This window comes from Rhea americana, unplaced genomic scaffold (assembly GCF_003343005.1).
Source record: "Rhea americana isolate MKP2758 unplaced genomic scaffold, rheAme1 scaffold_88, whole genome shotgun sequence".
NCBI classification, from domain to species: domain Eukaryota; kingdom Metazoa; phylum Chordata; class Aves; order Rheiformes; family Rheidae; genus Rhea; species Rhea americana.
The window spans coordinates 1,612,358-1,635,778 of record NW_028187066.1 but is presented as its reverse complement, the minus strand read 5'-3'; the positions used below and the strand labels follow the sequence as shown (position 1 = coordinate 1,635,778).

The window sequence follows — 23,421 nt, the reverse complement described above, 5'->3', positions numbered from 1 at the left end:
CTGGGACATTGTGGCAGCTGACCTGGTGAGCAGTGGAAAGGGCATTAATGCATTTATTTCTGAAACGTGCATATGCCAGAACTGCAGAAAGTCACTTCTATCCTCAGCAAATAAATAATGTCAACAAAAGCCCTTAGTTATCATTGTTTAATGTTTATAATGGTTGAATAAAGCTGTGTTTATACTGTATAAACCCAGTATTTCCTAGAAAAATTTTTTGCCTCCCCAATAACTAGTAACTGTGGTTTGAGATTCTCCCAAACCTGAAAAATGATAACAGAGGAAGAAAAGGAGCATGCTCTGAGTTGTATAGTTTAATAAATGTTTAAAATTATGTGGAATCAGATAAATTATGGAGTTAGAAATGGAAAATTTCCTCGAGGAAGAAAGATAGAAAGCCATAGTTAGCAGAAAATAATGTTTGATTTGGTGACTGAAAGATTTTTTTTTGAAGACAGATATAACTTGCTTGTGTAGTTTTTATATATTTTTAAAAATATCTGGTGGGTCTTTGATCTTTCAGCCTTTGCTTGAGCAGAGTTACAGATTTTTCTTATCTTTTAAGTTTATAGAGAAAAGCATTTAGCCCTATGATTTTTTGCAAGAGATCTACCTAAAAGCAGCAACTTGGGAATATCAACTAATATTTTGTTTATGAGTTTACTTTCTCTTGCTTGGACWCTGGCAAGTTGGTTTTATTTTCTTTTCACTTACCTTCTTTCTCCTTGAGCTGAACTTTCTCCCTGTAGCTGTCCTCCCTGGATAGCATCCTGCCCACCGAGGCTGCTGCTCAGTAGCAAATGTGCATTGCTGGATCCTCCCACACTTTCTCTGCAGCACTTTATTTTTTAAAATATATATTTTTTAGGTATTTTGATGCTCTGATAGCCTGTGGATAATACCTAAAGCCCCAGCTGTAACTTACCTGTGCAACCATGGTCCGCTCAGACCTTTGCTGCACAAGGGGACACCTTGACCCAAGCAGCAGACTTTGGAGAGGAGCTGGGAGTGGGCATGCTTCCCAGTGCTGTGGCACACCTGGGAGAAGGACCGTGGGCTGATGGGGGAGGGTGAAATAGTAGGATTTAGGGGGTCAGCCTGACCTTGCAGATGGCTGCCAGTTACTGTGGCTCACCTAAGCAGGCACTCTGAATTACCCTGTCTGCTCACAGGTTTTATTTCTTAGCTTGGGCAGGTTTGGAGCATACATGCGGCCAGTTCCCACGCTTCACTGGGTGCAGCGTAACCCCCCTGAGCTGTTGTAATTGTTTTAGTCTTTATATTTCAGAAAGYGCAAACTACTGTTGCGTAGGACATCAGTCACAATTTCTGCTAAGCTGTTTTCCTTTCTCAGTTACTTTTATCAAGGTATACTACATGCAAAATTTTGTTAGACTTTTTGAGTTCTAAAAAAAGTATGTGGATTACTTTTAAAAATCTTTTCAGAATTTGAGATCTTGAAGAGGAGAAAATGATGCTCTGACAGCACAGCTTGGAACTTTTGCTATAGCAAGTAAGTTTAACATAATCTCAACAAGAAAGCTATAGGTAGCTGTAAAACAGCCAGGGAGTGCTCCACAGAGTAAATATATTTGTATCAACATGAAAAATAGAGGGCTGAGTGGAAATGTTTAAAAAGACTTAAGTCATTGTATTTTTTTCCCCAAGAAACTATTATCAAAGCCTGTTTTTTATTTGATTGACCTGTTTTGTTCTTTTGAGATAAAGTCAGGGTTTTGAAATCAGTGACCGCAGCAACAGGCATTTCAGAGCTCTGCTGGCTGAATGAGGAATGTAAGTGCAGTGTGACCTACATTTCCATTCAATCAGATGGGATTTGGGGTCTCGGAAAACCAGCAGATCACTAGTTGTGAGCCAGAGCAACTTGCTGGCTCCTATCTGAAGCATCTGCTTTTAGATAGGGACGTGTCTGAGATAAATCTCGTCAACTACTGAAGCATCGATCAAGGCTGATGCAAGTACCTCTTCAGCTGTGCTCAGACCTCACTGTCTCACTGTGCAGGCTTTATGAAGCTCCTGCTTGCAGAGTAGGGTGCATTTTTACTAGTGCTGCTATACCATGAACTAAGCCCTTGGATTATTTATTTATTATGGAGCCACGTGTGTTTGATGCACTAAGAGTAAAAAGTTGGACCAGAGGAGCTTCTTATCCAAATTAGATATGCTGTTTGAGTTGAGAACTGTAGAGGAGTAGATAACAGTTAAATCAGTAGTGGGGAGAGGGAAGGGATGGAAAGGAGTTAAGGGCCATGAGTGGGGCTAATAAAACAGTCCGTGAACTGTTACAAGAAAGAGCAGTAATTACCTTGAAAACATCTCTCTGAGCAAAAGCTGGAGAATTACAGGTGTCTATCTCTTTTGTCCCAACTTTAYGTTTTTCTTATTTGCATCGATGATAAAATGGGAATGAAGATGACTGTATTAGGGCAGCGAGGGGAAGATCTTAAGTGTGAGAAAGTACCACTTTATCACATTTTGCTCACTTTTCCAGAAGATGCTTTTTTTATATATATTTATTTATTATTTTTTCTCAAGACTAGGTGTGGGGGGAGAAAGATGTAAAGGGGAACTGAAAAACTTAGGCAGTTCAGACCTTTCCTATAAGGAAGGAAGGGGGTAATAAATGTTCCAGAAAAATTTGCAGAGAGGTGTAATTAAGAATTACCTTTTGGAAATGTGCACGTCTTGTTAGTTCTGCTTTGTTACTTGTCCAAGCAGTTTAGATGCGGGTTTTGTCTTTGTAAATTACTGTCTTAGAGTCAGAGGCAAAGACAACGGGAAAATCGGCATTGGGAAGCTAGCTGAAAGAATTGCTTTGAGGAAGGATTTGAGAAGCTGCATGGAGAAAAGGATTTCAAAAGACAGTGGAGACAGAACTGCTTGAAACTCAGTAGAAGGTGTTAACAGCTTCTGTGCCAGGCATCAGAATTAATAATTACCAACACACAACTCAAGCTTTGAGATTAAAAACTGTGGGGCTTTACTGCAGCCCTTGTCCAGAAGTTTGGGTACAAAATGTGATGCAAGGGTAGAAGCAGGCCCGTATGCACGCTGCGTTTATTTCAAGTCCAAATTAAATGTTTTTTATCTGCTGGAGAGGGAAAAACTGGAATTCTAGGAGGGAACATACCTYGCAGAGTCCCAGTCCTCCCACCTCGCTACGCTGACACCCTAACCCCCATGCGTTTTCAGGATTCATTGCTGCCCAGTTTCTTTTGATCATGTCCCCTGCTACTAAGGAGTTTGGTATRTAGGTACAACTTCCAGGTGTTTCATGGTAGCTGACTGCCAAGCTAATTTGTTTGGTTGTTGTGTTCTCTTAGACTTTCTAATATATTAGTGCTTTGACAGATTTTGTTGGTAAGAACTTTATCAAATGATAATATTSTGCATAACTTAACAAGCTATTAAAGAGCAGAGCATCTTCTACCGTACAAGTCCTCAAGACTGTTACTGAGCTCAGAGACCAGAGCAGCTGAAATGGAATGATAGTGATGATTTTAAGGAATAGCTTTGTCTCTATTTGTCTTTTGCCTTTTAAATGGGATAGAAAATAATTAGCAATACTAGAAAGGAGATGGTCAGCTAAGCTGGGTAYTTAGATGCTCCTGATATGATAAAATTTTATCTTCTGTGCTGCTGCAATGTTTAATCATGCTCATAGCATTGGTAAATAAAAGCATGCCAGTCAGCTGATCTGATTAAATTATTTGGTATTTGTTCTTTCATTTCTGTTTCTGATTATATGCTTCCATTTTTCCTAATATGTCAAGAAAATGTTGACCTTTCAGAGCAGAAGCCTACTGCATCTTAATATTTGATCTCCAGTTGCTCAAATGTTAGGCACTACAGCTGATAAGTGGCTAATCTGCTCACAGGTGCCTTGCAGCTAGATGCTCCTTAATCTCCGTTCTGTGTGTGTGTATCACAAAACAATTTATCCACAGTTGATGTTTATGTACAAGGAACACTTGTAAACAACCAGTGGTGTTAGGCATACAGATACTAATTGGGAAAAAAAAAAAAAAAAAAAAAAAGAAAGAAAAAAGGAAAAAAGCCTCTTTCTTGTCAGGCTGCATTTTGTGACATTTGGCACTGTAAAGAAACTTTGGTTCTGGAAATGGTTAGTTTTAGTGGATGTACGTTTTCTTATAGGGTATGGCTATGTTTCTTCTAATAAGAGCAAAAAATACTCATTTGCRTGTAATGTAGTGTCATATTGCCCTTAGAAAATCAAAAGAATATTTTATCTTTAAAGCAAGCAGACACAAAATTGACATTTCAGTAAGAACAGGCAAGCTCATGCAAAGAGTCTCCCGCAGGCCTCCTTGAAGGGTTTTTTCTTTTCTTTACAACAACTTTTATTAAATCTTTTTCTRTTATGTAACATTTTACTGTAATGAAAACAGGGGAGATCAAGAAGTCGGATATGTTTTGGACTTGACGTARGGGTTATAATATGCCTTTGTGTTGTTTTACTTTCTGTGGGGGGCAGAAGTCGTTTCTAAAAGTCATTGTGTGCCTCATGCAAAGCTCTGGGGCTGCATGACAAGATACGGCCCCAGCTTGCACTGGCTTTCCTTGGGAGAGTCAGGGCTCTYGAAGCTTGCATCTTGTTGAACACTGCTTCAACTGAAGCGAAATATGTCTGTTTATGGGAAGATTCTTATGTAGAAGGTGGGAAATATGTTTGAAGTTGGAAGCTTAGTGCAATTCGCAGGATACCCTTGGATGTCCAAAGTTTGTCCCAAAATCTTAGTACTGAGCTCTGAAGGCATTTGGCTGTTGGTGTAAATGAGCTGCTGTGTCACCTGAGGGACGGGACAAGCATAGAGTGTTTTGGGTCATTGGTCTTTGGGGTTTTTTTGGTCATCTAGAGTAGGTTGTCATTTATTTCTATGCTGTGCCTTTAGCAGTAACAACTTCCTTAGATTTTTAGCAGCTATTTTGTTTGTGCAAGACTTGGGGAACTTGACAGAGTAGGTTCCCTTAGCTAACCAATTCATTATTCACTGAAGGTGAATAGAAAGTGCTAGCAGGTATAAAAGCAACTGTGGATCTCATGTTTCAGCAGGGAGGCTTAAGTGTCATCAGACATGACCATCAAGCATTAGTCCATTTTCTTTAAAATATGTCACAGGTGTGCAAAATACATGTTTATGATACCATTAGTTCTTAATCATGCTGTTCTATGAAAAATGCTTGTTATGCCAAATACAAGTGTATGGAAGCTATTAAGCAACTATGTGTGCATATGCATGTTTATGTATGTGTGTATAAAAGGCAACTATTTTAATTCAGATGGTATTTGTGGTATTTCTGGGCTATGGATCTTTATCTTTCAGTCACTTATATAAATGGAGGCTTCTGTTCTCTGCTAACTTGGATGTGTCTCTTGTTTTCTTTTTTATTTTGTTTTGTTTTTTCCAGGGTAATAAATGCAGGGAAGAGTACACACAATGAAGATCAAGCCAGCTGTGAAGTGCTCTTTGTCAAAAAGAAAACTGGAGGCACTAACTCTACACCAAATAAGAACTCATCAACAAAACGGAGGTCATCGCTGCCAAATGGAGAAGGTCTCCAACTAAGAGACAACTCGGTAAGCATACTTGTGTATCTTGTCAGTGGAGCACTACAAAACAAATATAAAAGCTTGTAGTGATGTGATACTAAGAAAAATCCCAAATGTTTACTGATTTTTTTCATGTGTTTTCACATTAATGAACTCTGCTTAAATACAGAACACTTAACTCCAGTGTGCCTAGCTCTACCTTTTTTTTTTTTTTTCTGTCTCGCATTGAGGAGTCCTCTATGTATACATTTTAGTTTAAAGATGGAGAAGGGAAGACTCCTTGAATTTTACTTTTTGTATCATTTCTCAAAGCATAATCCTATGAAATTTACTGCTGCAGAATACTGTGCGTTTAATGGCTATAGTTGAGTTACCTGATTACAGTCACTCCTAGCGTGAGATCCCTGTTTATATGGTCACACAATTTTGTTGAGAGTGGGGTTAGTCATTGGTGGTTCTAACTGAAGAAGTGTTGCATGGAGCAAGCTGGTTTATGCGGCGAGGGGTGAGGTCACCCAGCAACCTGAATTCAGTGACTGCGGACCGCAGTGTCCTTTATGTGGAGAATGATACAAATGATGCACTTGTCCATCAGTAACTGTCTTCTATTCTTCATCTGTTTTTTGACTGGCTGTTTACTTCATCCCTTTAAGCATAGGCTCTCATTCTAGCCATGATAAGTATCATGTGTTAGATTCAGATATTTAGCCCTACAACACTGGGTGCTGGAGTCGGGCAATGTGGATAYGCAGTTTCTGTGCTGATGGTTTGTTTTTACTTTCTTATTGCTACAACTTCTTCAGACTCTGAACAGATTTGCTGGGTTTGCAAGTAGTTTAGTGCTTTGCTTTTCTTTCTTTCTCAAAATCACCTGTCCTASTTCCTCTCTGCTGATGTTCCATGTTGAATTTTGGTGGTTTTGATTGTTTCAAGTACACATTTGTATGTCTAGGATGAGGGATTGTGCCTTGTGCTTGTTGGGACTACTGAATACGTATATTGTACAGACTATACTGTGTGGCTAATCGTCTTCCTCAGAAGGAACTTTTCTTCAAACATTACATGGTCAATAGTTTTAGATCCCTGTATTTTTMATTTAGTCTAAATGCATTTCATAATTGGAAAAGTCTAGTCTAACTAGTACCCATCAATATGGTCGTCATATTGTTATGGTATCGTGACAGAGCATCTGAAGTGACGAACCAACTGGTCTTTGTAGCAGTATATTTTTCCATGCTACTTGATGTCCTGTTCTTTATGTTCTCCTTTTACCTACAGATTTAGTTGTGCTTTCTAAGTGACATGTGAAGGTGCTACATCATTCATTATTTAAATATGTAARTTACTTCAGAATAACTATGTTATTCCACCGTATTATTAGACCTCAGCAYGTGAATTTAAAATTTTGATATATTTTCCCCAAACAAGCAGCATATTTCTGGGGAAAATTCTCTRCTAGAGGGCAGTCTTACACTGATAATTAGTAGAATTTCTTTCCTTGGTACGTTTTTTTGCTACTTAACTGTATTAAAACAGAAAAACCCCAAATGTACACATCATTTCTATAAAGTTTCAAATTTTATATTTTCATTTCATTTCTTAGTAGTGTGAAATATAATGCTTTTTATCTTCACATAGCACTGGTAGCATTAGAAGCATTTTTTTTTTTAAGACTGTGTGACAGGGTGTTAAATGTGATAAAGATACAGCTATTCTGTATCAATAGGATGTAGAAATAAAGACTTAAGACACTTCAGTGAATGGTGTAATACAATCCTGGCAAGTGTTTTTTAAAAAAGCCAGAGGCTGAATTCTGTAAACATCTCATAGGGAAATCCCACCATAACCCCGATTTGAAATTATCCTTAAGTGGAGAAGCATCTTGTAGAAATAAACGTTTAAGAAAGCAGGTGTGAGGGAAGTGATTTATTGAGTGTCTGAGTAGGGTTTGGTGTGTTTTTTGTTTAACCAAAGGCCTGTTCTAATGCCTTTTGTAAGTGTACTTCATACTTAGAATAACAATAGTTGGGGATTTTGTGTTTTTTCAGAATAAATTCTTAATGGCAACATGATTTATTTGCCAGTTTGGAATTAGATGAATAAACAATTTCTGAAGGTCTTCAGTGGAAGGCTCTGTCCTAGCTTACCTGAAAAATTTGTTCCAAATTGATTGCTGTGTATTGATAAGGCTGCCCATTTTTTCTCTGTACTCTAAGCTCTTATTATTTCTGTCATGATTTTTCATCTATTGCTTGATCCAAAACTTTGCATGTCTTAATTATATTTTACAATTACAAAGCCCAGGAGACCACTGAACCTGACTGAAAGCTAGGTCAGCAGTTGAGGAGCCTGAAGTTTATTAAATTTCCTAGCGCATCCTGGAAATGAATTGTAAGATCGGTGCAGTGAGGGATCTGTTTGCTCTTTATGTGTCTGGTAGCTATTCAGGATGTTGTTGAATCTGAATCTTTTAAAGAAACAAAATCTGAAATATATCAGTATGTGCTGACTGATTATACTCCCAACTGACTGCTCTAGCCAGTTAAATGAATGAAAGGAGATTCATTATCAAAAGAGTCTTTTTCACAGAATACTSCTATAGCTAATAGGAGTAGATTTCTTGTTTTATGGAAGTTTTCTGAACACTAATGCTTTCTTTCTGTTTTTTGGGGAAGAAGTTCAAGCTCCCTGAATGTGAAAGAGGAGTTAATGTGCACACCAAAACAGACTAGCGTGTGGTGGCTAAAGGGATCAACTCAGCTGTGGGAGAAAAGCAAGGACCTTTGGGTACCTTCTGTTTCAGCGGGGTACTCTGGCCTCTGTCCCTGTTTGTTCCCTGGACTTTTGTCTTGTTTGCACTGTATATTCCATTCTTGTCAAATTGGTATGTTTTTTGGAAACTTCTACTTTTCAAACAGAGGAGCTGTTTTTATTCATAGGGTGGGGGAAAGGAGTTCATTTCTACTTCTTTGTTTAGACAGCTAATAGGATGTCTAAAGGTTATTCTCTTTCCTAGTCCTCAAGTAAATGAAGCTTTGTAGGCATGCTTAGAAGCTCCTGGAGACAAATATTAGTCTTACTGTAAAGTTTGCAGATCCTAATTGAAGTTAAGGCCCCAGGGCGTCTTGCACAGAATATGTGTATAAGAGAACATTGTGGTGGTCATCTCCTCTAACTTCACTTGTTTATAATACAGACCTCTCAGCTGATTATCTAGCTTCTTTTTGTAGTCAATAGGAAGCAATAAGTTTATGTTGGAATGAGATGAAAATGGTCTAGAAGTGCAGTTTTTCTCTCCTTAYAGTATATGGGGAAATCTAGAGAGGAATCTAGACACCTCGGTGGTGTCTGAACTTAGCTGAAAACATAGCCAYGGCCTCTTGTTTAAGAGTTACTCATCCAAAAAAGACAGAGAAGGGTGAARTACAGACGAAGAACCATAGTAATGGTTGACATGCTCGTGTTCACATCAGTAACTGACCGCGAGTGCCGCTTGGTCTCTCCACTCGCCCCTGCTGCCTATGGACTTAGAGGCAAGGAGTCATAATATTTCGATTGAATTTTTCATCATGGGCCATTGTCGTGGTTTGTCGGAAAGCTTTACAGCCTCTGACACCGTATTTTACTACTAAGTTCGTGTGAGGTTTGTTAGCAGCTACTGGACATTTCTTAAGCTAAAGGATTGCAGCTGTCCTGTAGGCACCATGCTATGGCAGCAGGGTTGGTGCACTRCGGCTGAGATGAAGAAAGTTTCCTCTGCTCCAGGGAAGATGGAGCAGAACTRAAAAGTAAGAAAACTGCCTCTGCAGTGGTATGTCTCAGCTCTGCTGCTAAAATGCTCATTAAATATTTCTACATGAGGAATGACAAAAGAAAAARGTAGAGAGGGATGCGGCAGACCAAGGCTTTAAGGATGTGAGGCATAAGCAGGTGAGCGGAAGACGGCAGGGTAGCCATTTGTCCAGCTGTTTGGAGATCTTCTGCTCTGGATGTTCCTCTGAATTTTAGACAACACTGCTGAGAAGGACAAAGCTGCATTGGCTCTGACCCATCGTTTTTGGAGGAAGGCTAGTGAGGTGGCGAAGCGGCTTTGCCTTCATCATAGCTGTTTTCTATGTGTGGGGGGGGCAATTAAACCCTTTGCAAGCGGATTGAGGTGCTGCAGTCACCAGCAATGCTGGCAGGCGGGAGATGGACAGAGGGAACTGTAGTAGTCRGAGAGTAACCAAGCAAGAAGGGGCAGGGGGGTGTGGGAAGTAATTTGAAATGAGCACCGCTTTGCAGATCTCCCTGGCTGTTGCKTTGTGCTTTCTGTTAGGAGTGGACTGAGTTAATACCTGTTCTTCTGTATCTTTTTGACAAGCTTTAATACAGACTTTGAGCGGGGGCTTTCTCTGGAAAGTTTCAAGAGAATAGAATTTTCTTAACTCATAGTTCTTCTTTGTCACTCTTACAACTTTTCTCTTTTTTTGATAAAATAGCAAAGTTCAAAATACTATAGATGGAAAATTTTCAGTTAAATTAAATAATTTTCTTTATGCCTCTTCTCTCTCTCCTCCAATGGCAACATATCTCCAAAGGAATAGCGCCCTTTGAATGACGTAAGGACATAAGCCATAGCACCATTATCCGTGGTGCATCATGAGAGACGGAGTTTGGCCGGGGAACCAAGCCCTAAGAGAAGAACGGGAGCAGAAGTAATTTGATCTATGGCTCCCAGGAGGCACAGTATTGCTGTTTTGAATAAATGATTTCAATTTTCAGTTGAAATACTTTCACTTTTGGACAGTTGTTTCTGTTGACAAAATATTTTACATTTTGCATGGATAGACTATTTTTGCAAACAGTTTTTTTTTAGTCAGTAATCCAGTTATCCATTAAAAATGGCTTAAGGAACATTACTGCCAACTGTTGTGTGAACCTGGAGTGATTCTCAGCCAAGAGTGAACTAGCCTAACTGCTATGTCCATAGGGGTAAAATTTCACAGCAGGTTTTTGGTGAATTTACCAGACTGCGTGAATGGGTGGGACTGGATATGGAGCTGCATTTGGAAATGTGTACATTTGGGTTTTTTCCACCCTCATAGAATATATCCTGTACGATATTTACTCTAGTAAGTAATCCAGTACTGTAGGACAATACTCTCTCTTCTCCTCAATGTTTTGGTAATGCAGTGGAGTGCACAATAGACTGCTGTCCCCCTCTTGGTAGAATTCAGGCTTGGAGGAACTTCACTGTATAAATGAYTGTATTGTTAATGCAGTGGTTAGGAGTATGTTTGAACTTCACTGTATGCAGCTAGTGCTTTGTGCATAGAGCCACAATGGCATAAGCTAAAAAATAGTGATGTTAGGCAGACTTCTAGGTAATTGTTTTAATCAGGACTTTTAAACACGCTTTTCATCAAATGAAGTTAAAAGTAATAATGCTTGTTCAGCAATGGACTCTTTGCTCTTCAAACAAGGTGAACCCATAGTGAAGGTCTACATACGTGGTTTGCCAAAGGAGACTTTTGCATTAAGCTTTGTCTTTGCTGTCCTGTTGTCAGTGGTTGATGTCTTTGTTTCCGGAACGGAAGAAACTAAAAGCAGCTGCAGTTCACAGCTCTGTACGTGAACTTGAAAACAGTAGTGCTTTGGTGAATACACCTAGCAAACTGATGTAAAATATGTGCTGGTTCATCAGATGTGGTTTCTGGCTCCCTTTGACAGTGGTGTTAATTATCAGCAGAGGAACAAGTTGGTAGACATCTCAGGCTCTGTGTGAGAAAGCAGCAGGTTGTGTCTCTTGCTGTGGACTCTCCCACCTTGTTTTTCCAATTTTTACAGCTCTCCAAGTCCACTTCCAGTACAGGGGACTTCTGCCTATTTTGTGTTTGTCACTTCCATCCCTGGGCGCTAGGTGATGGGATTCAGGTGGTGCATAGACTTGATGCTGATCTCTTGTGTAAGTGAGCAGTTTTTGAGAGAATGATGTTGATTTGTGTTATAGCTGTGTAGGAATTGCTATGATGTCTGTCATCCTAAATTAAGACCACAGTCAGCATAACATAAAAATATAATCTTCAAGTTCTCTTATGCAGTGAGATGTAGGTTATGCTTTCATAGTATGAGCTGTTTTGCAACAGCATTGCCTTTTTCCTGTCCCTTGCAAAACATTTGTTTCTAAGCCTGTATGAATCCCCCACATCTGACTTACTAGCGGTTATTTCAGCATAACTGGGAGAAGATGTAGGGTTAAGAAGAAATGGAAAGGAAAAAGAGATGGTGTGTTTTCCAGGTGAATTTTCCCCCAAAGTTGAGGTGATCCAGGATATGGTCATATAGTGTTTTCCCAGCAGATCTGAGCTTATGCTGCATGGAACTTGTCTGCTTCCAGGCTTGGGTGAATGAGCCCTACTTCAGCAGCTGTCTAGTGCATAATACCACAAAAATATAGTTTATGCGCAAATTGGAGCAAGAATGGAACTAGCATAACATCCGTCAGAAGGAAACTCTAGAATAGAAAGGAGGTATTTGAAAATCTTGCCCTCAATTGGTAACTGCATGTTGCTGAGTATTTAAAATTATCACATACACTTTGTTTTTAATAATGAGATCTAGAAAAATTCACTGCTTTCAGATACATATTCTACCTGTACGAGAGGAGCTGTGTAGAATAGCACGCTAGGAACTGAGCTAAGAGGTGAGCTCTAAAAGCAGGCTTTTATGCTGGTAGCGATACCAAAACACTTACCTAGTTCTTCTGGTTAGAGGATATATATCTCTAGTATTGTATAAGAAACTTTTATTTCTCCAAGGACTGAGGAGAATTAAGTAATGAATGCATAGGTTTGAGTAGGTAGAGTGCATCTGGACCTACTTGCGTCCATCATAACCTGGTGCCTCTGCCCCTACTTGCGTCCATCATACCTGGTGCCTCTGCCATGTTCTGGTAGCAGCCTTGGTGCAGGCAGAGAAAGCTTGACACTGACACGTCTACCAGTGTGGGAGAGGTCTTATGTACAAATCAATTCAGGGATTGCGTCTTATTATTACTACTTGTCTGGCTGAGGTCCACAGCCTAATGACAATGAATGAAAGAGTCTGTCACAGAAGTACTGGGCATGGTCTTGTGTGGCCTTTTAGTCTCTGCAGTGGTAGGTCCAAGGTAGAATTAGACTTGTTGCCATATGACTGACTGGAAGGTGAGAAAGAGGACAGATTTTGCAGTTTTTTTTTTGTTGTTGTTGTTTTTTTTTTTTTTTTTTTTTTTTTTTTTTTTTTTTTTTTTTTAATAAGGTTGGGGGGAGGAGAAAAAGCAAAATCATACATCTCTTTCTCCCTGATCTGTACTAACACACTGGATTTTATTCCCTTCCAGAAAGACCCCTGCATGGGAAAGTCATCTCTGTTTTATCTACTGCTGTTTGGTTGCATAATGGTGATCTTCTCTTTCTTTCCTTTTCATCCTTCCTGCGTTGCCAGGACACAGATGGGATCAGCTTATACTACTGGTCCCTGTTTGATGGACATGCTGGATCAGGGGCAGCCGTTGTTGCTTCCAAACTACTTCAGCACCATATCCTGGAGCAGCTGCAGGAGCTCGTGGACATCCTGAGGAACTCAGCTGTCCTCCCACCTACCTGCCTGGGAGAGGAGCCCGAGCACCCAACAGCCAACAGCAGGACGCTGACGCGGGCAGCCTCACTGCGTGGCGGGGTGGGGGCACCAGGCTCACCCAGCACACCTCCAACACGCTTCTTCACAGAAAAGAAGATCCCACACGAGTGCCTCGTGATTGGGGCAATAGAAAGTGCATTCAAGGAAATGGTAGGTGTATTTCAGGGCTTTTGAATCTTTGTTACATAGGTTAATGAGTTACATGGCTTGGAGAAAATGAGTATTTATGGATTTTTTTTTTCACTTTCCCTCCCCACCTCAATTGGTCCCTTCTCAGACAGTGTTTAGGAGCCTCAAGGACTTAACCTGTTAGTCCTGGGAGGCAGAGAACTGTTCTTCTCCCTCTGACAAAGTTGCTGTATGCAACAGTTCCCTGTGCATGAGTCACGAGCTGTCAAACAGGCAAGAATTTCATCTTAAACCCCAGAGAGTGCCAGTACCATGTTTCTGGTTTACTTTGCTGAAGAGACTTTTAGAAACTTGGCCTTATTTATTTATTTATTAAGATAAAAATTAGCGCTTCCTCGCAGTAGGATATTTCAGCGTTGACTATTATCATAAGACTGTGCATAACGATATGAATCTTATAACACTTTATTGCCCTGGAGGAACAGCAGCAGCAAAACTCTCAGCAGGTATCCCTGCACCATGGACCTCTGTTCTTGTTGTCCACAGCTGCATAAATTGATCAGAAAAGGGCACATGGAGGACATGAATATTGGAAGATTCCTTGTTAATAACCTCTAGTTCATGTTAGTCAAGGTGGCTCACACTAATATTCATATTCAACAGAACAGTGGATATTGAGAGCCTGTCTCTTGACTGAGACTTGTCTGGGGTGAGGGAGGATGGATGAGAGGAGGATGAAACATATTCTTACTACCTGCTTTACTTGTGTTGCAGCATGAATAACTGAGTAGAAATCCTGACCCAGTGGAAATAGAATTTCCATTGACTACTGTACAGAAAGCTGTGTTTTATCTTTGAGTTCATGTAGGTGACTTGGCTACTGTGCTCCTTCCCTTTATGTTCTTCAAATTCTTTTTCTGAAAAATAATCCTTGCCAGCAAGAGTAGAGACTAGGCCTGCCAGTGAGTTCTTTGGGGATCAGGTCTTAGGAGACATCTGTTCTGTTTTTCAGGAAAGCCTCTTTTTGAGCAGAAGTTTTTTGAACTAATGAGTGTTTCCCAGAGGTTTTATTTCTTGTCTAACAAGAAGCACAAAGGCAGGAATCGTTCATTCTTTTCCTGATCATTGTGAATTTTTAGTACATGCGTTTTGACTGTAATTATTGTTATTGTAACAAAAGTATTTGACTTTGAATTCTGAATACTGATCATCTTGCTGGATTGCCATTTCTCCCAAGAAAGCGCAGGCAAGGAGATCCCCATCTGGTTTGGGCACAGCAATGGCCAACTTGTAGGTCTTTAGGTTCAGGAGCAAAATCTACAGCCAAGGCTGAGGCATCATCCAGTGTGTGACATATGAGAAAGTTTATATGAGGGTTGAATGCATTACAGCTAGTAGAGTAAGCCTCTGCCAGCAAAAAGATAGACAGAGAAATACAAAAATGTGTCAGCTTAATGTGCCCTTTCCAGACAGGGAGACTAGCTTGCTCTCCTCTTCAGTGAGGAAGCAGAGAAGAGAGATGGTACTGCCTGTCCACTCTACCCTACGGGGTGCAGAGCATGCTTAAGAGAGGGACACCAATTTCCTGCTTCAGTTGGGGAGGTTTTAAGGGCTGTGATGGCTCTGCTTTGTTCTGAGCTCATGCCCCTACCTTTTCAGTGTGTACCCAGAGGACAGATGCAGCTGGGCGTGGGACCTGTGCAGAAGGAGGCCTGGTGTTACCCTTGCTGACTTTGCTGTGAGAGCAGTGTGGAGCTACTCAGCCCCAGAGAATGGTGGCATGCACAGGCATGGGCTCAGCAAGGCTGTAGGCACTTGCASAGTTCCCTTGCTGGAAGCTCTGCTTGTTTCCATGTGCCTCGCTGCTCGGGAGGGCTCATATGGCTGGACTGCCTGACCAGGGTGTCTGTATTTGGCCTAGTTATCCAAATGCTATTCAGGACTGAGGGTGGAAGCTACACTGCTGTAGAACTGGACCCGTCATGGTTCATTGCAGTCATGGGAAATCCATAATATGACAGAAATGCAGAAAACCTGTACAGCTTACTACAGATATGCTGTCTGGATATTCCATGTACAGATCCTAGTAATCTGCCCTTTTGTCCAAGCTGATGTCTTGAGCGTATCTGATTATCCACCGTGTTTTCAGTCACATACAACAGGTCAGGTACCTTAATTTCCACTTTTGTTTTTTCATGAGAGGACTGAAGTTCATCTTCTGTCTTTGTTATATAAGTGACCCAGAGTGGTTACCACAATGCAATATAGTCCTGCCATTATCTTTTACTTTAAAAGGAAGTCTTATAAGAGGTCTAAACTAAGGAAAGCACTAGATAATTATATTGACTTTAATCTCCAGGTGTCATCTTGTTTTTACAATTGGTTTGGGCAGAGGAATGCTATTCTTTCATGTAAATCTCTGTGAGAGAGCAGTTCACAAGATTGGCACTCCCGAGTCTCATCTGTGCCTCTGATGACTACGTAGATAGCTGGAGAGAAGTGGGAAGCCTCTTCCTACCTCTCTTTAACTTCCTACTAGTGTACACTGCTAGAAGTCCTTAGAGGAGTATTTTGAACTTCCTYCTCAGAACATTGTTTATTAGGCTCTACTTTATATGAGAACATCATGAGTGTTGTTGAGTGAATTCAGTGCAGTTGAGAGTTGCAATATTTACAAAGGTTTCGTGCCAGGAGAGTGTATCATTTCACCTGGCACTTGGTGAGAGCTCGTGCTCCTGGACACGTAGGCAGGCTTCTCAGTGCTGCTTCCTGAAACACCCACCGCTGCAAGCGAGCACTTTTTACCTGACGGAGATGCTGCGGAGTTAGAATACCTTTTTAAAAAATACATCCTGACAGGTTTAGCTRGCTCAGGGCTTTATCCTCCTTCTTCCTGGGAGTGTTCAGCATGCSGTTACTTTTTTTCCCAGCTGCTTTTTGAATTCAAATTAAGTTCTCTCTGTCCTTGCGTCAAGTGTCAAAGGAAATGTAACTTGTCGCTTTCAAATGTTTTTTTTTTCTAATTATTTTTCTCTGTGGGTACGATTTCTTTTGGRTGGTACTTGTCTTACAGCTGCATGCAGTAAAAAAGTGTGGAAGGCTGACATAGTTCAAATTTCTAAGTTAGCTCCATTAAAATATCCTCTTTCTGGAGTGCTTTTCAACAGTGTTCTTTTTGTTGGAACTGAGTTAAGTAAATTTGTGAGATGCATTCTGCACTATATTTTCAGGTAAGCTGTCCTGTTCAAAATGAAAAAAAAAAAAAAAAGCTCAGTATCTGTAATTGTCAGTGATCACACTTATTCCAATTGAATGGAAATAAATTATCTCAAGTTCTAAATGTATCATAAGTCAAATCCTCTGAGTTTTAATCCTGTGAGTTTTAAGATACATATTTATAGATKCAGTTCTGGAGCCAGTAGGGATATTTCCAAGTGCATTTCTATACTGGATAAAAGCATCAAAGAGCCCCTTGCCTGAATTTCATCATGTGTGCATGCATGTGATGCATTTCTTCTTACTATCTTCTTAAAGAAAGATTGYAGAGAGAAAGCGCAAATGCCACACTGAACCGTGATTGATTAATTAAGAATGCCACAGAACTAGGCTGTATGCTTTATTGGAAAGCACTGTATCCAGTGAATCATGCTTTTATTTGCATTAAAATAATCTTAATTAAAAAAAAATAGGTGGTTTTGCAAGATGCTTCAAATCAAAATGGCAGCAATCTTGATAGCGTGACGTATGTCTGGCATTTTTCCCTTTGAAAAAAAATCTTCTAATTATGTAATCAGTAGAAATATATGAAAGGTAGTAACAGTGGTAAAAGAACCTTTGATACCTTTTTTTGTCAAAGCCAAAATAGATCTGAGTAGTTTTTTACTTTTAAGGCTTTTGACATATGAATTTCTTTTTTTTAAACCGATACCCCATATCCTGCATATGGACAGTAAAGCTTCTTTCTACCTTAGCAAGATTCAGATACCAGAGGAAAGGCCCCTGCTCTGAGGATAGGTGTAGATGAAAAACAGTTACTCTAGTTGCTGTGGTAATGTGATAACTTGTTATAACGATGATACGGTAATTTGATCAGTTGGCTAGCCTCTGTTTTCTAACCCCTAAATTTCTAAAACCTGGCGTGAGGTGAAGATTGCACTGACTTTCTGCGCCACCACGTCCGCTGCGCTGGGTCTCTGCAGCCCCGGCACTGCCTGTACGTGCGAGCCAGCCTTGCAGCGGCTCCTGTCGCTCGTCTCGGCCGCGCTGGACATAGCTGTGCCACGTCTAACACGAGCAGGTCGAGAAAGGGGAAGGGAAGAGGCGGGGGGCCCCGCAGCCCGCCGGCGCGGCRGAGCGCGCTGCCGCCCGCCCGCCCGCCGCAGCCCGGCGCGCCGGAGCCTCTCCGCCGGGTGTCCACGAGGTGGCACGAGCAAGCCGTGGTCAGGGGTACCAGCAGCCTCCAACGGTGAAAAACACTGCCTTCCCGGYGTAATCTTCCTTCTCCTTCAGAAGAGATCGCTGACTAGCACGATCGACCAGGAGCTGCGCTCTGGGAAGCGTGGGTGTGCTCGCCGGCGTGCGGGGAGCTGCGCTGCGCGGGTGGCAGCGGTGTCCTCTCCAGCGGGCTGCCTGACCYGGGAGACGGCAGTGTCCACGGATGGAGAAGTAACCCCTTGAAACCACCCTTGAAATGTAGCTAAAGATGCTTTAAGCAGCCCTCTGGAGACCTCCTCTCCCTGCACCCTCTTAATTGAGGGGGATTAGAGACCAGACTTGCAAGGCGTAAATTACCTTTACGAGTGCAGGGCTCATAACTGGCGTCTCAATCTCGCATCTGAAGAAGAGGAGGCAGAACAGGGACCAAATTAGCTGCCTTCTCAATGTTAAATGATAGCCTCCAACAGAGATGCAGAAATCCTCTTTTAAGAGCAGTTGGCACCTATAAAAGGTGTTGTCATCACTGTTAGCGTATCCTTTATTTCTTGCACCTTGGTACTGYAGCCTGCAGTTTGTATCTATTTCTGACTTGGTGAGAGAAGCTTTCCGGCTGCATTAGGGTCTGCAAAAGTGGCACAGGCTGCCCTTTGGGCTGAAAGATGCATCATTTGATTCTTTCCAGCACTTCCAGTGCAAGCAGATTGCTGTGATGGAGATTCAGAAATCCAGGGCGAGGTCAGCTGTTACTGTTAAGAGATGTATATACCACAGAAAAGAAGAAAAAAATGCTCTGAAATCTTTCTGCAGCTGGAAGATTAGRAAAGCTTTGTATGCACTCAGACTTGGTCTAGAATAAGGCCCTCTGCAGTGACAGGTACCTCTTGTGGCTTCAGAGGCATCCTAGGATTTCTGTCTGTTGTAAGATCTGGGCTGCACTAGTTTCTCAGCAGCGCTATGATAAAGAATTTCCTTAGAAGCCACTATCTCCACATCAGAATGTATTGGTAACATGGTGGTGCTTTTTTTTTTTTTTCTCCCCTCTTGGTTCAAATCTTCTTGTTATGTAGTAAAGCCTTTTCCCTGCCCCCCACTCCCTTCCTTCTTTTTCTCAAAAAAAAAAAAAGTCAAATAAAGTATATAATATCAAATTAAAAATGGAGCTGAGTATACTCTGGTAGATCACAATAGTAAGCCTGAGTTCTGAACAACAGTTAGCTGTGAGCTTGGAGTTGGCTGAGTGAGTAATTTTGAAGGCTTGCAATTTTATTTAAAAAAAGAAAAAAAAGTTTAAAAGGAAAAACCCCCAAAGATAAATGATCTKTGTGTGATAGGACTCAAACTCTCTGAAGAACCCAGTATATGCACCTCTAGTTTAAGTTGACGAAACTCGGATAAATGAGCCCCTTAGGGTTATTCATCTGCTCTCCTATAACAAATGGTGCTGAGTTCTGCTTATTGAAAGAAATAAAAGTTAATTTTTGCATTCTAACACTTGCAAAGTATATGTATGACAGAGCTGAAACCAGGTAAGGAAACATATTTTGTTTAAAGGTCTCAAAGGACACTCTGAACAGCAAAGATGAAGGTGTTTTAAATTCTTGGCAGTGCCTTAAAAATSCACTGTAGTATTTGTAAGTTTAAATTATTTTAGTGGTTAGAAATGTCTGCTTCCTTTAAACTGTTCTTTGCAACTTGATTTTCCTCCCCATGGTTTCTACATACCTTTAAATTAACTTCTCTGTGGCAAGTTTATATAAGGTGGCACATATGGTAGGCTTACGTCTAGCAGCAAAGCTTCTCTAAGAGGTGATTTCTGGCTTTGAGGTGTTTTGTTTTTTTTCCTGATATTTGCCCCTCACCCACACAAAAGAAAGAAAGAAAGAAAAACAAGGGGGAAAACTTGCTTTGCAAGAGCTAGCAATGGAGAGGCTGAGCGTGGGAGAGGCTCGAGCACAGTTYCCAGGCGCGCTGGGCGCTGCCGCGCCGCGGACCCCGCTCTCCACGCACGCAGAGGCAAACAAATATATCCGCAGTGAAAACCCACGCAGGCAGCAGGGTTCAGCTGGGAAGGTCACGCAGCTCCTGCAGCAGCTGTGTTCAGTGAGCTCCCTGCGTGAGCCCTGGTACGGTGGGGAAGGAGCAGCTCTGAACTGGGGTGAACTCTGGCCCTGGGAGAGGAGGGTGGTTTGTAATGTGTTGCATTTTTTATTACACGCTAAACAAAGAGGCAGCAGACCGAGTTCATTGGCATACAGTTCGATTTTTTTGTTTGTTTGTTTAAAATGTGTAGAGTACTGGAAAACTCATTTACATATTTTTACATGATCTGCAAGCTTTTCTGGGACAATATATACTCCTGGGCTTGACTGGTTGTCAGTGATCGATGTGACTTGTGTTCTCTGCTTCTATTAAGCAGCAAGACTTTTGTTTGTTTGTTTAATATTTCTTTCGCTTGGAATCAGTTAAAAGTTGGAAGTTAAACACRAGAAAAACTGTTTGATTAGGTACATATCTCCCTGAATTTGGGCCTGTGCATGCAAATAAGTTAAATCTGGTCATGGCTTCATAAAAGCAGTGAGATGACACAACCTGAAAGCATAGTTCATCTCAAAGTCCGTGACTGCTGAGCATCTATCAGTAAATGCTGTTCTACTGACCTTCCCCCCCCACACTCCAAGAAGTTTAACGTGCCTTCATTCCCTGTGCTTTTGAGGGATAGTCTTAAAGTCAGAATGTGCTTACTGCTGTTATAATGTATATGCTCCACAATCCTAGACTTCCTTTTGGAGAGCAGATAGTTACTCATGTCATAGCTAAGTCTCCATTAATTATTTCCTGTCTACGTAAAGCGCTGTGCAGTTATATCACCAGCTACCTGTTGTCAAACTACATTTATCTTTGCCTTCATTGTACTTTCTCCAGAGCAAAATCTCTTGCATCCCTCAGATGCACCATTTATTCCTTGGTGCCTCGTATTTTACAATCTTTGTCTTGAATTTTCCCAAACAGCTTTGCATGGTAAGTGGTAGGTACTCTTCAGCTTTCCATTCATCTCCATGAACATGTAGCCATAGCTGCAAGAGTAAAGAAAGCAGGTGGGACTTGTAATTTAAGAAAAAATGGTCACTTTTTAGGGGAACCTTCATTTTCTAAAACCATATTGCAACACTGTCTTTATAATTTTTGTTCTTTTTTTTTTACAGGATTTACAAATAGAACGAGAGAGAACTGTGTATAATATTTCTGGTGGCTGCACAGCCCTTGTTGTGGTGTATTTATTGGGGAAGCTTTACGTGGCTAATGCTGGTGATAGCAGGTAAGTAACTGTGATGTCTCCCTGACACTCCCTTCACCCCAATCTCCCAAATTTACTGATTTTGATTTCCTTTAAGGGGCCAGCAGTATCACACTGCAGTTCTGCTGCTGGACGAGAACACTTAATAGATCTCACAAAACCTAGTGCTTAAGGCAGTGTTAGACTTTTGATACCTAGTTGAGTGGGGACTGTGTTGAGAGRGGTTGACTCTTCTGTTCCTTGTAGCAGTTACTGAATGATGTGGTGGCTGTAGAGTAGTGGAAAATCACTAAATAGCTAATCAGACAGAGGAGATGTTGGATGTGTGCTCAAATCATCTGTAGGGCACTACTTGACAATATCGCTGCATCTGAAAACTGGAAGAGCTGGTAGAGTTAGACTGGTTTAATATACTGGTTCCCATTTTTACTGTGTCTTTTTCTGTCTCAAGGATTTGTCTGTTTCTGACTTTCTCTGACTTCGCTAAAGTTAAGGGTCTACTAGGAAATCTCTCACTTGTACTCTTTCACTCTGTCTTGCTCTCTACCCTTGCCACCATCAGAGAGAGGGAATGAGACTATTCTTGTAAGACTTTGGACCTTTACATGTTTATGCAGAACGCTACCAGAGGCAACAGGCCTGGTATGGTAGTTTTCTGCATGATACAGATTTTGTGCTCTGTTAGCAGCTGAATTAATTTAGTCTGCAGAGGTATTTAATCAGCCTGTCTTCAGATGAAGACTGCTGCAGAGTTGTGTTTGAGGTTTGTACACGCAGAGTTCATGCYTTTATGTGTGTATCCATGTATTTCAGAGACAGGGCTCAAGCGGTGTTTTATAGCTTCAGCCTAAGGTTTTTATTGCCTGTTGCTGCTTTAAAATGTGTAGATGTGCATAAAGTTCCTGTTTTTTTCCATGTTGTTGATTCTTATTAATATGCTGAATTTGATGTGTATATATTACAAATTGTCACTTGTCAAGAGGAACTTGGTGAACAGTTTGAATCTCCTTTGTGCAGTGAATGTTGGACTAGTCCTCACAGAGGGTCGCTGCAGGCATGTTTATGTGGAGCAGCAGTCATCAGAACCAGTAGCTACGTTACATCTTATCTTTCTTACCATGTTTTGCCTATGCTACTGTAATATTTGAAGAACAGTTGATTCTCTTCTACTGAATTGGCTAAAACTTGTTACTATCTCTTAATAAAAGTCTCTTTCCTCTGTGCTATGTAAAAGTAGTCATACGGGACATGCTTCTGAGTAGCTGAGATTTTTTCTTAAATGACTGGCTGCTTCCAGTTCCTGTCCAAGAAGCTGAGAGCAGCCTCAGCTATATTGCAACCTCCCGATACCTGTGGGTAGAAAATTTCTTTGATAGTGATCTTAAAGCAGCCCCAGCATCCCGCGTAGATAAAGCTACTGAGACTTGAAGAGGCCTTGAGTGATCTTTAAGCCCATCCAGACATCTCCTCAGAAGAAGAGAAGAGCAGGAATGAGAAGAGCTAGCTACACAAAACTAGGTCTTGTTTGGACTAGGACTGAAGCTTTTCTATACATTCCTCAGATCCTACAGGTAACGGGGTTTCCAGATCCAAACGACTTTGGTTTTGCTCTTTCTAAACAGGCTTTCAAGGAAAATTTAACTTGTGCTGGGAAGGGCTCTATGCATTCTCAAACTTTCAGGTATACCCATGTCTAGATTTTCTTAGCTCATTCATTCAATAAAAAACATTAAAGCCTAGAAAATAGGCTCTCTCCTGCCAAATGCCTATTTTCCATGTTTCAGAAAGGGAGAACAACAGTTGTTATGACACATCCAAGTTGATGCTCATCAATAAAAGGACATTTTAGACAGCTCTGAGTTTGTCTGCCTACTGCCAGGATGCACAGTGTTGTAGTCATGCATTTTTAAAAGCCCAATCATGTAGCCAAGAAGTTCTTAGTTAGTGGAAAAATATGTTCATTTTTGTTGTCTCATGCCTTGTGTGGTCAACTTTGCATTTTGTACAGCTACATATGAGTGCAGTGAGAAGTATAATAAGGAAACTACACACCAAAATGTTTGTCCGCTGTTGAGAAGAGTAGGCTTTTTGCCTTTTTTTTTTTTTTTTTTTTTTTTGGTTATCCCTCTCCCTGCCCCCTCCCAAAGGGAACTTTAGTTTTAAAATCAACAAACAGAATGCCAAAACCCCTCAGTTCCTCAGCTGAGCTCTGGTTTCTCTGAGTTCGCATACTTCGTTACGCTTCTTCTGTCCTCATTCTTTCTCCCCTCTCTGCTCCCCCAGTGAAAAACCTACAAATAAATCA

General features: G+C 41.0%; 1 protein-coding gene across 1 annotated transcript in view; it reads left to right on the top strand.

Moving 5' to 3' along the window:
• PPM1H (protein phosphatase, Mg2+/Mn2+ dependent 1H) overlaps positions 1-23,421 on the top strand; it is a 77,137-nt gene that overhangs the window by 2,572 nt on the left and 51,144 nt on the right. The window contains exons 2-4 of the mRNA XM_085323837.1: positions 5,452-5,620; positions 13,061-13,405; positions 21,025-21,137. Coding sequence (XP_085179963.1) covers positions 5,452-5,620; positions 13,061-13,405; positions 21,025-21,137 — 627 coding nt within the window. The remainder of the gene's footprint in view (positions 1-5,451; positions 5,621-13,060; positions 13,406-21,024; positions 21,138-23,421) is intronic.